Here is a 13367-nt window from a genome sequence, read left to right on the forward strand (position 1 = left end):
GCAACACCACGGTGCTTCAGAGACCTCCTCTACACCGGGCTTGGCCTCGGGGACAGACCCAGGCCCTGGGGTGGCCCCGTGGGACTCCCCACCCTGGAGTGCCCCACTGGCAGCTGTCTGGGCCCGACAGAGCATGGAAAAGCATCCCAGGGCCAGGCCGCCCTGTGGACCGGGGGTGCCCGCTGCGCAAGGCCAGGCAGAGAAATGCCAGTGGGCTCCCAAGTCCTCCAAGGAACTTCAACTGGCAGAGGTGCTGCAAGGAGGTGGCCAGGATCTGCTCAGCTTGCAGTGTAACTTTCAAGGTATTCAAATAAGACACTATTTTTTCCGCTTGTAAGAAGTACCGGAGACTTGGCGCGTGTTCCAAGAGATAAAAATTCATGAATATTTTCAAAAGGAAAAGCGCTTTGCTTCTAAGGATGCTCCTTGTTAAGCCCGCTCTTTGCCATCAGCAGAGCCGTACCACAGCAATGGATTAATTGCTGCGCGCACTCCTTTCCTCTTGACCACTGCAGCAGAGCTCACAGGCAGTGAATGTTTCCAGTACACGCAGGTACAACGGGACAATGTTTTTTTCCTCCACTTACAAGTTAATTATACTTAAACCAGGCCAGAGCAAGAAATTCATTAAAAAAAAAAAAAAAAAAGCCAAGAGGATATCAGGATATCAAACTCACTTCTGCAAGAGTTGCAGAGGTAGCTGACATGCAAACTTCAACATTAAGAGATTATTTTAAAGTACAGTATGAAAGCATGCAAGGAAACTGTAAATCTACCTTGGGAGATACTCTTTCTCCTGTATAAATATTATATATATTTTTAAACACAGCTACTGATATGTTGCATTACACGGACATGAATGCCTATCCTATCATCAGGGAACTTCACATTAAAGTAACTCAGCCAGATACTATGTGCCTCTCAAACGGTAAAGCCATAAATGCTTGTTAAAAGCTCCCCGAGAAGTAGTAAATATTTTGTAAACTAGTTATGTATTTAAGATCTCTGGACAGCAAGAGAAGGAAAAACAATTCCTCTCCTATCTAAAGGTACCAATCAAACACACTATGCACATAAACATCGCAAGATGCTTGGTGGGAGAGTGTGTGTGTGTGTTTGTGTGTGTTTTAATTAACTCCTTGAATGCATACGATGAGCCAGCCACCCAGAATTAGCAATGCCAAACTCCCGATTTGATTCAAATGCAGTGAATACAACAGTGGGATTGTGAGGGCTGGTGTGTCACTCATCACTTCTCTCATCTGCGCTTTCTTTGCGTTCCAAGTCTAGTTCACAATTGCAGCAACTGGTAAATTATTGAGATGTTCATTAAAATCTATAATCTGTAACAGTCAACTTCTTCCTCAATAAGCATAAGCACCATAAATGAAATTAGCGAACACAGGACATTAATGAGTAGCCTGCAAATGCATTAATTCTTTCAGACTCATCTCAGAGAAATAAAATCATGTCGACTTTTGTCTCGGCAAAGAACGACCGTCTGAAACTTTTAACTGGCACTGCATTTGTTCTTTAGATCCCAAACCCCTAGACCTAAATACGCAAGCAATAAAGTCATTTTCTGAAAGCATCTCCATGGAAGGCAAATGCTATTCAGCCCAGTATTAAAGAAATCTCGTTGTCTTACTTTAAATGAAGGAATAATCGCTCTTACTTCTACAGGTAGATTTTAGGAGAGTGGGACATCATTCTGAGCAAGCCGGTTGATAGAACGACATTATTCTTTCTCCAAAATTCCCAGCAAACACAGTAGAAGAAGAAAGCTTTTAGGGTAACTTTAGCTAAGAAAAGCACTTAGGAATACACAAAGTTTCCTTTTAGGAAAATGATTTCTCCATTTGACAGTGTTGGTACAACCCCAAAATAAATTCAGTGGGAGTCTGAAATGACTCGTGCAGTGCAGCAGTGAAGCAGCTAAGTATATTTTTCTCCTCCCAGCAGAGGCTTGCTTTACATCTTTGAGCCTCTCCTCTCTACACGCTATTCACTAGCGCACGGAATCTTTCCAGGGCACAGAACTGGTGACTGTCAATGCTAAACTTGTTCTGCTGTCCCCATCCCCATTGCTCCCATCCACGCTTTTTGTCTTTTCTAGCTCTTCCTTTTTTCCTGTGGAAGCACTAACCTAACCTTTCTTCCACAAATGCTGCATACTTCTCTACCTTGAATTGGCATATTAAAAAAAAAAAAAAAAAAAGGAAACAGAAAAGAATGCAAAGGAGAAAGAGAAAGGATGCCACTTTATCCTGATGCCTAGCATAGCCTCTTTCCCAGCCTACAGAGAAATGTAAATATGCAGTAATTAATTTGGGTTTAAGAACATTCCATACACTAGGGACATTGTTAAGCAGTCACTTTATCTATTTTTCATTTACCAGATTTTATTAAGACATTAAAACTTTATGTTGGGTATTTTTGAGGTCTTATCATTCAGTAAATTTCACAGCTGTCCATGATGGTTCTGGCCGCATTATCTCTACCTTTTCCTCAAAGTAAACTTTCTTTCTATTGCAGCCATACCTGATATATTTAAGCATGATAACTCATCTTAAAAATAAACTTAAAAAAGAGAAAAAAAGGCAAAAGAAAAGCTATCATTTTTGAGACCTATAAAGCCAATTCAAGAGTGCCACAGGTACAACACAAAGTATATCCCAGAAGTTAATCTTGCCCTCTGTAATAAACAGAGCAGGTTTCAGTTACAATTTCTTCCTACTACCTTTCTGCAAACATCATCCCTCTCAGCATACGCGTTCTGATGCTCCTCTCTATCAAGCAACGGAACTGCCACAAACAGAAAGAAAGAAGTGCAAGTAACTTCTCGGGAAAGCACGAAAGCCCTCACATTTTTGGTACAGTAATTAATTATACATGCCAATTCACAAAATCTAGTGCAATTTACTACTGATGCTGAACGAATTAATGAATGTTTATTCGTCTGACAGTCAGGATCATTTTCATTCCAAGCGCGTACCACAGATGCCCATGATAATGACCACAGACACGAGAGAAGTCCCCTTGATTCAGATCTCTCGAGTTGGGGTGCCTCAAACTGCAAGCAGTCCAGAAACTTTACCAGGATACACAGACACATCATGGAAGAGACGACAGGGAAAGCAGAACAACCTTCCGAGATACAGGCAGACACTCGGAGATCTGAACTGCAAACAACTCCGCCTGACAAATCTTTACCTCCTTGCAGTTCGCTGTTCAAGTTTAAAAGGGGACAGTGGGAGACGGGCAGCAGCAGCACAACTGAAGTCAGTCATGCAGATATGACATGCGGGACCCCAGCGACTGCAGAAATGTGCTCCAAGAACAGAGCCTGCTGTGGATCTTGGCAAATAACCTGCTACGAACGTCTAAGAACCAGTCCTCATACATCGTGCAAATGTACACATGTGAACCCCGTGAGCGCGTGTGTGTCTGTGCATCTGTGTGTGAGAGACAGTGCGTCCTCGTGGCTGTTTTCTGATAAATACACATATATTACATGAACAGTATCTACCCTGCGTATGTGTGTGTAACTATAGTCAAACACACGCAATGTAAACAAATGGTAATGATTAACAGAGATATTGGTTTGGATCGCCAATTTCAACTGCAGGAGGAAAATTGTAAAATAAATAAATAAATAAATAAATTTTATGTCCTGAGGTTCGTTTTTATTGCTTCCCATTTCTACCGCTTGCTATTATCTGCATAGCAAAAGGAGAGCAGTTTATTGATTATTTAACTAGAATGTTTACAAGAGCAAAGCTGGGATCCCTGAAAATGAATCGTACACCTAAAAATAAAGAGCAAAGAAGCTTGCTTTATATTCTGCAGAAGATGTTTTGTCCAAAAGGATTTGTTTGTATATAAAATTTAGATAAATATATACGATGCAGAGACTTCAGAGGAAAAAAAAAGTCCAGCAACCGGAAAATGAAAGGACTTGATTCTGCTTCGCAGACTTTATAAGCATGCTGTTCATCACAAAGTTCAAAGAATAATCTAAACCGCTTGCTTATAAATTTCTATGTATGATCTTAGTGATGCAGATGAAATACTTTGGTCTACTAATTGCATGAACGAGACAAGCGTGTTGCTGTGATGCTACCCCAGATTCGACACCACAAACGGTACCAGTTTCCTCAGGTAGTTGAACTAAGTTGATGCAATGCACGTGAACAAAACCATCTTTTCCTATTACCATAATAATAACAAACCAGAGGAAAACACCAAATAGTCCAAGCAAGTCTGGAAAATTAATTGTATTAAGGGAGCCCTTGGAGCAGCGCAGCAACGCCAATTCCACTTTCTAGCAAGGAAGTGTTCTGGTTGCAGAAAGAGGGTCGAAAGTGTTAAAATAGTTCTTTTCTGCATTTCCCGATTTTATTTTTCTCCGATCTCTTAATTCAAGCGCTCCATCCCATCCTTTCCGTGCACGCGTGTTCCTCAGCCCACTTAAAGTGTTTTTATCTTGCCTTCTTTTCTATGCCTTTACTACCCAATTCGGGAGGTTTGAGCGATGAACAGCTTGACTTAGCATATTTTTAACCAGCTGGTCTAGCACCTAGCTTGCATTGCATAGTCGGATACAACCAAATGTTTATACAGGAGGTAGCTTTCACGGAGATGAAGGAGGGAGAGGGGAAGAAAAAAAAAAAAAAAAAAAAAAAAAAAAAAAAGAAGAAGAACAAGAATAACAACAGTAAAAAGAAGAAGAAAAATAAGAAGAAGAGAAGCCCGGGCAGCGCATCCCGCCCTCCTTTACCCCCGCACAAGTTGGAGCTGCCGGCGGCGGCCGGCCCCGGGATCCCCGGCGGGGCGGGCGGCGGGGGGGAAGCCCCGGCCGCCGGCTGCGGGGGTGCAGGGGGAGGCTCGGGGGACTCGGGGGGCAGCTGCGGGGGTCCCGCCGCACTTTCCCCGCTCGGCGGCCCCGCGGTGCCCGGGGGAGCCGCGCTGCCGGCCGAGCAACAAAAGGGCGTGCGCTCCGCCGGGCGGCCGCCAAACTTTCCCGGGAGGGCGCGGCGAAGCGGCCCCCCCCCTTCCCTTGCCTTCCCCTCTCTTCCCTGCCCTTCCCCTCCTTCCCCTTCCCCTTCCCCTCCCCTCCCTCCCTCCCGCAGCCCCCCGCCGCCGCGCACCCCGGGGCAGCCCCGGTGCTGGAGGAAAAGGGGGGGGGGGGGTGCTGCCGCCCCGCCCCCCCGCCCGGCGGACACGCGGTTTGCACGCTGCTTTTTTTTTTTTTTTTGGGAGGGGGGGAAAGGGGGGAAAAAGGGGGGGGGGGGCGCAGCGTGCGCCCGAGTTGCGCCCCGTGGCCGCGCCGCAGGGCAGCGGAGACGCGCGGCGGGGCGCGGGGAGCGCGGCGGGGAAACGCGCAATAAAGAAGGGGGGGTGATAATAATAATAATTAAAAAATAAAATAATAAGAGCCCCCCACAACCCGAAACGCAGCGCTCCCCCCTCTTTCGCCAGCCCCCCCCCCCCCCCCCCCCCCGCCCCGCCAACTCGCCTCACCTTTCAAACTCCTGAGGTAAATCAGGGTCAGTGAGCATGCTGGAAAAGCGCAGTTTCCCTTTGTCACAGCAGCCACCTACGGTCGCCTCCGACTGAACCTGTCAAGTGAGCCCGAGCCCTCCACACCGATGGATTTTCTCTCCCTCCCTCCCTCCTCCCTCCCTCCCTCCCGGCGCGCTCGCTCTGAGCGAGGGCTCCTTGACCAGGCTCTTAAAGGGGCCGCGCCTCGCCGCAGACGAGACCCCCCCCTCCGTGTCCCCCCCCCCCCCGATGTCCCCCCCCAGGTCCCCCCCGGGGGTCCGGTCCCCGCCGGGGATGGCGGCTGGGGCAACGGGATGGGGGCGCGGGGCGGGGGGGGGAGCGGGTTTTGGGGTGGGGGGGTAGAGGGGGGGGTGAGAAAAAAAGGTAAAATAAATCCGGGAGAAAAAAAAGTGTGGGGGGGAGAGCGGCAAAAACAAAAATAAAAGCCCGGCAATCCACCTAAAGCGGCGAACCGGGAGCAAATCCCCTGCGCTGGGGAAGATCAGCGGAGAAAGAAGATAAAACAAGAGCAGACTGATTAAATTGAAACAGTTATCAACTCTGGGCGGGTTGAAATAGGGGAGAAAAGATTAGACACATAAAAATGTTACCAAAGGCATTTGTACTCCGAAGAATTTTCATTCCTTTCTCCCCCCCTCCCTCCCTGGTCTCTCTCTTTCTCTCCCTCTTTCTCTCTCTTTGGGGAGGGGAAAAAAAAAAGAAAAAAAAAAAAAACACAACACAACAATCAGGCATTGTTCTGAGGGAAGAAAAGCAACTTTGACAGATTGAAATATAGCAGAGGCCCCTTCAAGGAAACCTGTAAACAACTTGTCACTCACTCTGTCGGTCTCACTGTTAGCTCTTGCTTTCCACAAAGTGCTGCGAACCGGCCTGGCAACGCCACCAAAGTTTCCTCGGCTCCAAACTCCATCAACCGGCCCCGCACGCCAGCACCAGCACCGCCAGCACGAACGACGACCACCACCGCCTCCCCTTCCTCCTGCCGGGACTCCTGGTGCTGGGGGGCAGCTTTCTCCCCCCAAGGCCCCCAGCACACCCCTCTTCTCTGAGCCCCCCCCCCGGTCCCCTGCCCGGCTGCCGCGGCCAGGTGAGGGTCTGGGGGCTGCAAGTGATGCCCCGAGTAAATTCCCCTTGCAGCCCCCTGGAGCAGAGCTGGGTGCCTTGCCAGCCTGCCCAGCCAGTGGTCTGCCTGGCACTGAGCTCCCAGAACTGGGGTGAATGAAGGAGAGATGAGGAAAAAAGGGGGGAAAAGAAAAAAAAAAAAAAAAAAAACGAAAAAAAAAAAAAAAAAAAAAAACGAAAAAAAAACACCCGAACTGCAACAAACTGGTCTCCCTGTTCTTTAATGCACACATGCACACACACCCACACGCGACCACAGATCTTTACTCCATTCTTTCCAGTTCCCCAACCCTAATTCCTTTCTCTCTCCCTGCTTTAATTTGCAGCTGGACAACATTAAGGGCCTTTAAAAACCACGAGGTTCTGACCCCACATCAGTTTGATTAGGTCCGCTGCCCCCTCTCTTCCCTACCTCCCAGTGACACGGCGAGAGCAACTTTACTTTCTGCAACACACACCAAGTGTACGCGCGCATTCCCGCACAGCAGCCCTAAAGCGTTCGATATTTTCATGCCCACCAGCTTCAAGAACGCCCCAAATAAAAGCTTATTATTTTTATTAATATCCAACAGCCGCGCCGCTTAGCGTGCTCCTATTTCCCCACGGTGTAAATGCTCTAAACCAGCCGGCTGAGGCAGAGGCCAGTCAGCCCAGGGCTGGCACAAGGTGCTATCGGCTACGAGCCCAGGACGATCATTTTGGCCACCGTGGGCTTGTGCCCGTCATCCCCGTGGCACATCGTGCCGTCCCCACGGAGCATCGTGCCGCTCAGGAAGCGGAGTGCTGGAGCTGAGTTTGTGGAGGCGCCTTCGCTGCAGTTCGTACCAGAGTCTGCCTTACACCACGGCGCTCGGAGCGGAGTCACCGAGGATCTGTCAAATTCTGGCATGAGGGAGATCTAATGGCTCCTCGCTGCGGGGCAGGGTAAGCTGACTTCCTTCAGTAGCCCCTGGCAAATAATATTTTCCACAGAGGTTTGTTCACGGGAGCCTGACAAACCTCGTTACCACGTACACGGATTTTTTATTTGTTATTTAGTAGCTAGCCCTTTTAGGACAGCTGTGAGGTAGACACTGAGAAGGCAGCAGATGATTAAAAAGAACAATTCCAAATACTTTCCCTTTCATCTGAGCGTCTCAAACCACGTTACGTCTCACATTACTCCTCTGCAGGTAATAAATATAATTAGGGCTGATTCCAAAACTTTATTTGTATTGAAAAGTATCTCACTCCACGGGGGCTCCATTCAAATCAGCAAATCTCTGTGTGGAGTAGGAGGCTACTTAGTAGGAGAATTTGGCCTCAAATAAGGAAACTGAGATGCAGACAGGCTTAGTCGCTTGCCCAAGCTGACACAGTTAGCCAACTGCAGCAAAAGGATGAGAATAAAGATCCATGTGCCTCACAGTCGACAACAGTCCTTGCGCTGCTGAAACATGTTGGATATTTCAGCTGCTTTTCCCACAAAGCAATGATTTTTACATGCAGCTAAAACATACTTCATCCCTGTATTCATGTTTGTGAGTCCCCTTGGCCTTTCGTTTTCCCTTCGATTGCCCCTTTCTAGATGCTGTTCCTTCTCTGTCACTCCTTGCTTTGCTTCCCCCTTTTTTCTCACACTTGGCCTTGGGAGCAGTTTGCAGAGAGAAGCCAGTCAGAAGCCCCAGCTGGAGGAAAATGAAGGCAACCTTTTATTCAAAGGATCTGCAAAAGTTCTGGCAGAACAGGACTATCACATTTTGACTGCACGGTAGCTCCACTCAGCTCTCTAACCTCGTACCCATTTAACTCCACTGCACAACTGCCCTCCTTCTACCACGTTTGCCCTCTGTTCAGGTAAGGTGAGGCTGCGGTCTTCGATCACCCCTCCCTATAGCGCTTTTTATTTAAGCGTCTTCATATTCCTCTGAGTTTGTGTTATGACCAGCTCCTTGGTCAGCTCTCCACTACTCTGATTACAAACCGGAGCAATCACCATCGACACCAGGAATTACGGAACAGGACATTGGCTAGACCAGGACCAAGAACCATAATAAAAGGGAAAAAACAAAACAACTCGCCAACAAAGAAATGTCGGGGGAGAAAACAAAGATAAATGAGCAAGAGGGAGAGCTGAGAAGGAGAGAGGAAGTGGAAGAAAGAAAGGAAGTGGAGATCATTCATCTGAATGTTTCTGACATGAGTCCTGCTTTTCCCTTACCCTAGTTTACAACACTTGCCCTTACCCCACTGTATTTTCTGCTAAGGTACTCATCTCCTCCTTCCTTCACCTCGTATTTTCTGAGCTCCCAGCTCAGTGGTGGGAAACACAGTTGGGCCCAAAAAGGAGAAAAAGTGTTAATCTTATTACTGTATTAATATTAATATTATTGCATTATTGTATTGATATTATTGTATTATTAACAGTCCAGGCTTATCTATAAAATTATGTTCTCATACTAAGTTCTGCTGCAATGGCAATAAGGAGAAAAAGCGAGCTCAACAAATGATTTGAGGGAATCTTTAAAAACTTTATTCAAATTGTGTCATCTTAGAGACTTGCTTTTTAGAAATTGTCAGGACATGTAACAAAAGCTGCCATCATATCAAAAACTGAAAAGAAAACAAGGAATTTGGATAAATAGCCACAAACGGAGAGATAAGAAAATGCAACTGTCCAATTTTTGACATACAAAGTTTTACCTTGTCCCAAAACGTTTCACCAGTAATAGCAAGTCCCAATAGCCCTTTTTCACTCAGCAAGTCATAGTTAAAAAGCCCATTCTCAGTGTTTGAGATCTTGTTCAATTCTCTCCACAAGCCTACAATTCAGGATGCAAGCCCAAATGCCTCCAAATGAGGAGAAAAGTGAAACCTCTCCCCTCAGCCCTTCCATTTGTTTGGTGAACCTGCATTTCTCTTCCTTTGCTTCCTTTAAGGGGTGCCCAAAACAAAAAAGTTCAGGTAAAACAGGGTAATTTGGGTTGAACTAAACAAAAAAGCTCTGATTTTCATTTAGGTGAAGGGAACAAATACACTCTCATCTGAATTTTTGTGCTTAACTGAATTGTTGTTGCTATTGTGGTTCTCCAGTTCAAGAGGTGAAGCAAAAAAATCAATTATCCACCCAGCTCAAGTTAGAAATACCATAACTCTGGAATATTGCATAGATAGAATCCACAGGTCTTTATATGGGCATATGGGCAGAAAGAAAGCCTTAAACTAAGCGATTTTATTATTATTATTATTTTTGAATTATCACATTATAACACTTCAGCCTAGTCCCTTTGGCAGCTGCTGCAATATAAGAAGTAAAGGAAGTGCTGGGAAAAAAAAGGGCTTTTGTTGTTTCCACTGTAGGTTTTAATAATAGAGACCTACAAGGTCCAAGGAAATGTAAGATGTTCCACAGAATGATTTACTGGAAAGTTCTCACAGAAAATATGCAAAACTCTGAAGATCCTTACATGGATTTTCTTTTTTAGGCATATATCCAAAGCAACTACAGCACTAAGAACAAATCTTTAAAATTTCTAAGAATGACTGTTTTGGAACAGGTTAAGATAGAGTGAAGGGAGAATAGAGAGGGGTTCATACATTGACTGTGAAGAATATCTTGCAAATAATGAGTGCTTACTTCAGAGTATGGAAATGTTTAGCTACAATGCAGTTTGGATCATATGCTTCGGAACAGATTTTTCCTTTCAGTGTGCATGCCTAGCTGCCATTTCCATTAATGGGAATTAAGTACATGTGTCAAGAGGAGAAGTTAACTCTTAGAAATATAACTAATCTATGCTTTTTTTAAAAGAATGTAAATGCCACATCAGGCATGTTTGGTGTTGGCAAAATTGAGCGCTGAATATAGTATAGCAAAATCTGAGAAGGAGAAGGCGGTCTGGAGGACTAAAATTTCTGTGCTATTTAGAGTTTTTCAATTTACTGAATTTCTTCAAGGAAAAGTAAAACCTTCTCTTTTGCAAGTGGGAAGCCCTTATTTATCAGTTATTTATTTGTAGTTTTAGTGAGGGCCTGTCATCTACAACCCTCCCTGTAAAAGAGAACTGACACTACCCTTAAGGAGAAATCTGAACCTTCATCTAAAATTTGAATTCGTATTTCCCTAAGGGTCACTAAATATTACAATAAAGTTCCTAATATTTTATTTTATTTTTAAATCATGTCTGCACTCTTTAATTCTGTTCACTGCACATCAGGCAGGGTAAAGGAACCTCAAAATTAATACCCATAAATAACTAATTTTTTTAGAAATAAAAATATATGTAAACACATGTAAAATTAAATTACATTAATATTTTGGCAAAATGTAACTTCAAACTGTTAAAATGAGAGAAAGTAGAGAGGGGAAACATTCTTGACACCCTGCCCCCCGTGTTCCTTTATTTTGGTTACAGCTTATTTTATTTCTCTATACTGACAGTTAGCTACAGCGCTCTTTATTGTCTGTTTTACTAATCTTGGCTTGCACAGAAGCAGCTCAAAAAATAGATGAAAAATAAAACCAGAATGGTTAAAAAAAATCACAAAAATAGAGGGGCATATCCATGGATAGGAACTGTGCTTGAAATGATTTAAGAAACTAACTAGATTTCAAATCCACAGCTTCTCGTTAAAGCTCTGAACATAAAGTGTTACTAAAATAAGAACCTGTTGCTTTCAGTCTTTTTTTTTTTTCTAACTTCTTTTTTAAGCACGGCTATTTTGCATGCAATGTTCCGTCCTGATCGAAGACTGCAGCCTCACCTTACGCGCAGTCTCCGTACTCTGCTTCCATCCTAATCAGGATGATTTCTTTCTGAGTGACAGGCCTGTTTGCCGCCAGTGCCCAGCCGTTCTCCAGCCTCTGGGAAGGCAATGCCAGCAGGAACGTTCCTCCTCTGTGTCATTTGCAATGACTGTTACGAACATGTAAATGCCTGCTACAATATACCGGACGATGAACTTAATTCGTTTCATACAGATAACCAACTCCCATCAAACGGAAATGACTCCCTTTTCCCCTGGTGTGTGTGTGGAGGAGTAGCTGGTAGAAAGCAAGTCTCTTTTGAACAAGCAACCTCAGTTTTATAGCCAAACATAAGCTTCTGAGCCTATGTATCGTAATAACACAACTTTGATCTATTTATAAAAGTAGATTGTGATTGTTGAGCATGATTCAAAGCATGCTGAAACTGAGATCTTTCCGCTCAACTGAGTGGGCCTTTCTGAGTCTCTCTCGATATATTTCTTGCAGGTTTTATCACCACACTCTTGTCACTTCCCCAATAATAATGCTTTTTTTTTAAAAAAAACAACCAACCAACCAACCAAAAAAAAAAAAAACAACAAACAAAACACCACCAACAGAAAAAAACATACCACTCATCCACTGAACAGGGCTGTAGTCATCATATTTTGTCTCTGTATTTCAAGTCTAAATGTGCTTTCCGCTATAGCCTTACTCTTCTTACCAACCTGTGCACTGAGGACACTGGGTTTAAACAGATTTGCTTCCATTGATTGTCTGATATAAAACAAGCATCATACAGTTGAAAGCACAAAGCTCTTTTGGAATAATCCACTGTGCCTAGTCCTGTGTACTTTGTGAAGGCATTCCAGCCTTCCTCTTGTGGTCCTGAGGTTTGCTCTCATGTTTGCAATTAAAATTCTCCAAGCCCGCAGGTACATCTCCTGTCTGCTTCTCCTCCCTAGAAGTGTCTGTCTTCTAGTGCCATTAGGATCGTTTATTACACTTTTACCACAGGGCTATCAGCCACCTTCAGCTAAACAGCCTGAGCTTGTTTGTGGTGGGCACAACACAAGCACATACGGCTCAGTTCATGGTTGCCCTCCACTTTAGATACTCAGTTGGATTAAAAGAAAACAGAGAATATAAAATAATCCCAAAGAATTTTACCATTTTCTATTCACTCTGTACTGGAACCTTTCCAAACCAGTTTAGAATTTAGACTGTAATTGTAATTAAACACAGAAAAGGTAAAATTCTTGCATTCTGTCAATTGTTTGCCTATTTTATTCCTTCTTAATCCATATAATCACAAGAACTCATTTAAACACTACATAGCAAATGTTTCAAAAAGCATAGATGCTGAAATGCATGGGTTTTAAATTCAGAAAAAATCTGTAAGTACATTCCCTTTCTCCTGTACGACGCACACAAGTTCCCTGCATTACATATACAGTCTGTGGTAAGATTATTACAAATTAGTGTTTATTAAATGCACTCTACTGATATTTAACTTGTTATACATGTCACTGGGAAGATCAAACTGTAAATTCAGCAATGATTCTAATGACATTAAATGCGTCTCTGTAAGAGGAGTCATAAAATATGTTGTTATCTTACACCTTGCACACTGAAACAGCAGTCAATGAGTATGTAGAGTTATGTTTCATTTTTAAAGCTACAAAAGCATACTATATGTGTCCATGTATTTTAATGCAGCTCTGATGCAGTTTTATCAGCAATTTTCCACTTTTGGGTAAAAGCAAAAGTGATGCCATTTGGTTCTATTGAAACAAAAAGCTGAACTCCTACTTTACAACACACAGCCTCCAATTCAGCCACTATTACAGAGAAACAAATACATAAGCATAGTGTAAAACAGCCCCATGGCTTGTTGTTATTGCCAGTTCTATCAGAAGCTAACTTTTGCTTCTGATCTCTCCTTACATGG

General features: G+C 44.1%; 1 protein-coding gene across 7 annotated transcripts in view; it reads right to left on the reverse strand.

Moving 5' to 3' along the window:
• Positions 1 to 5635, reverse strand: part of SOX5 (SRY-box transcription factor 5) — a 289165-nt gene extending 283530 nt beyond the window's left edge. For all 7 annotated transcript variants that reach the window (XM_032204884.1, XM_032204875.1, XM_032204867.1 and 4 more), the window contains exon 1: positions 5524 to 5635. In XM_032204884.1, the coding sequence (XP_032060775.1) occupies positions 5524 to 5561 (38 nt within the window). In that variant the 5' untranslated portion in view covers positions 5562 to 5635. The remainder of the gene's footprint in view (positions 1 to 5523) is intronic.
• Between the last annotated feature and the right edge of the window lie 7732 nt (positions 5636 to 13367).

Source organism: Aythya fuligula, chromosome 1 (assembly GCF_009819795.1).
Source record: "Aythya fuligula isolate bAytFul2 chromosome 1, bAytFul2.pri, whole genome shotgun sequence".
NCBI lineage: Eukaryota > Metazoa > Chordata > Aves > Anseriformes > Anatidae > Aythya > Aythya fuligula.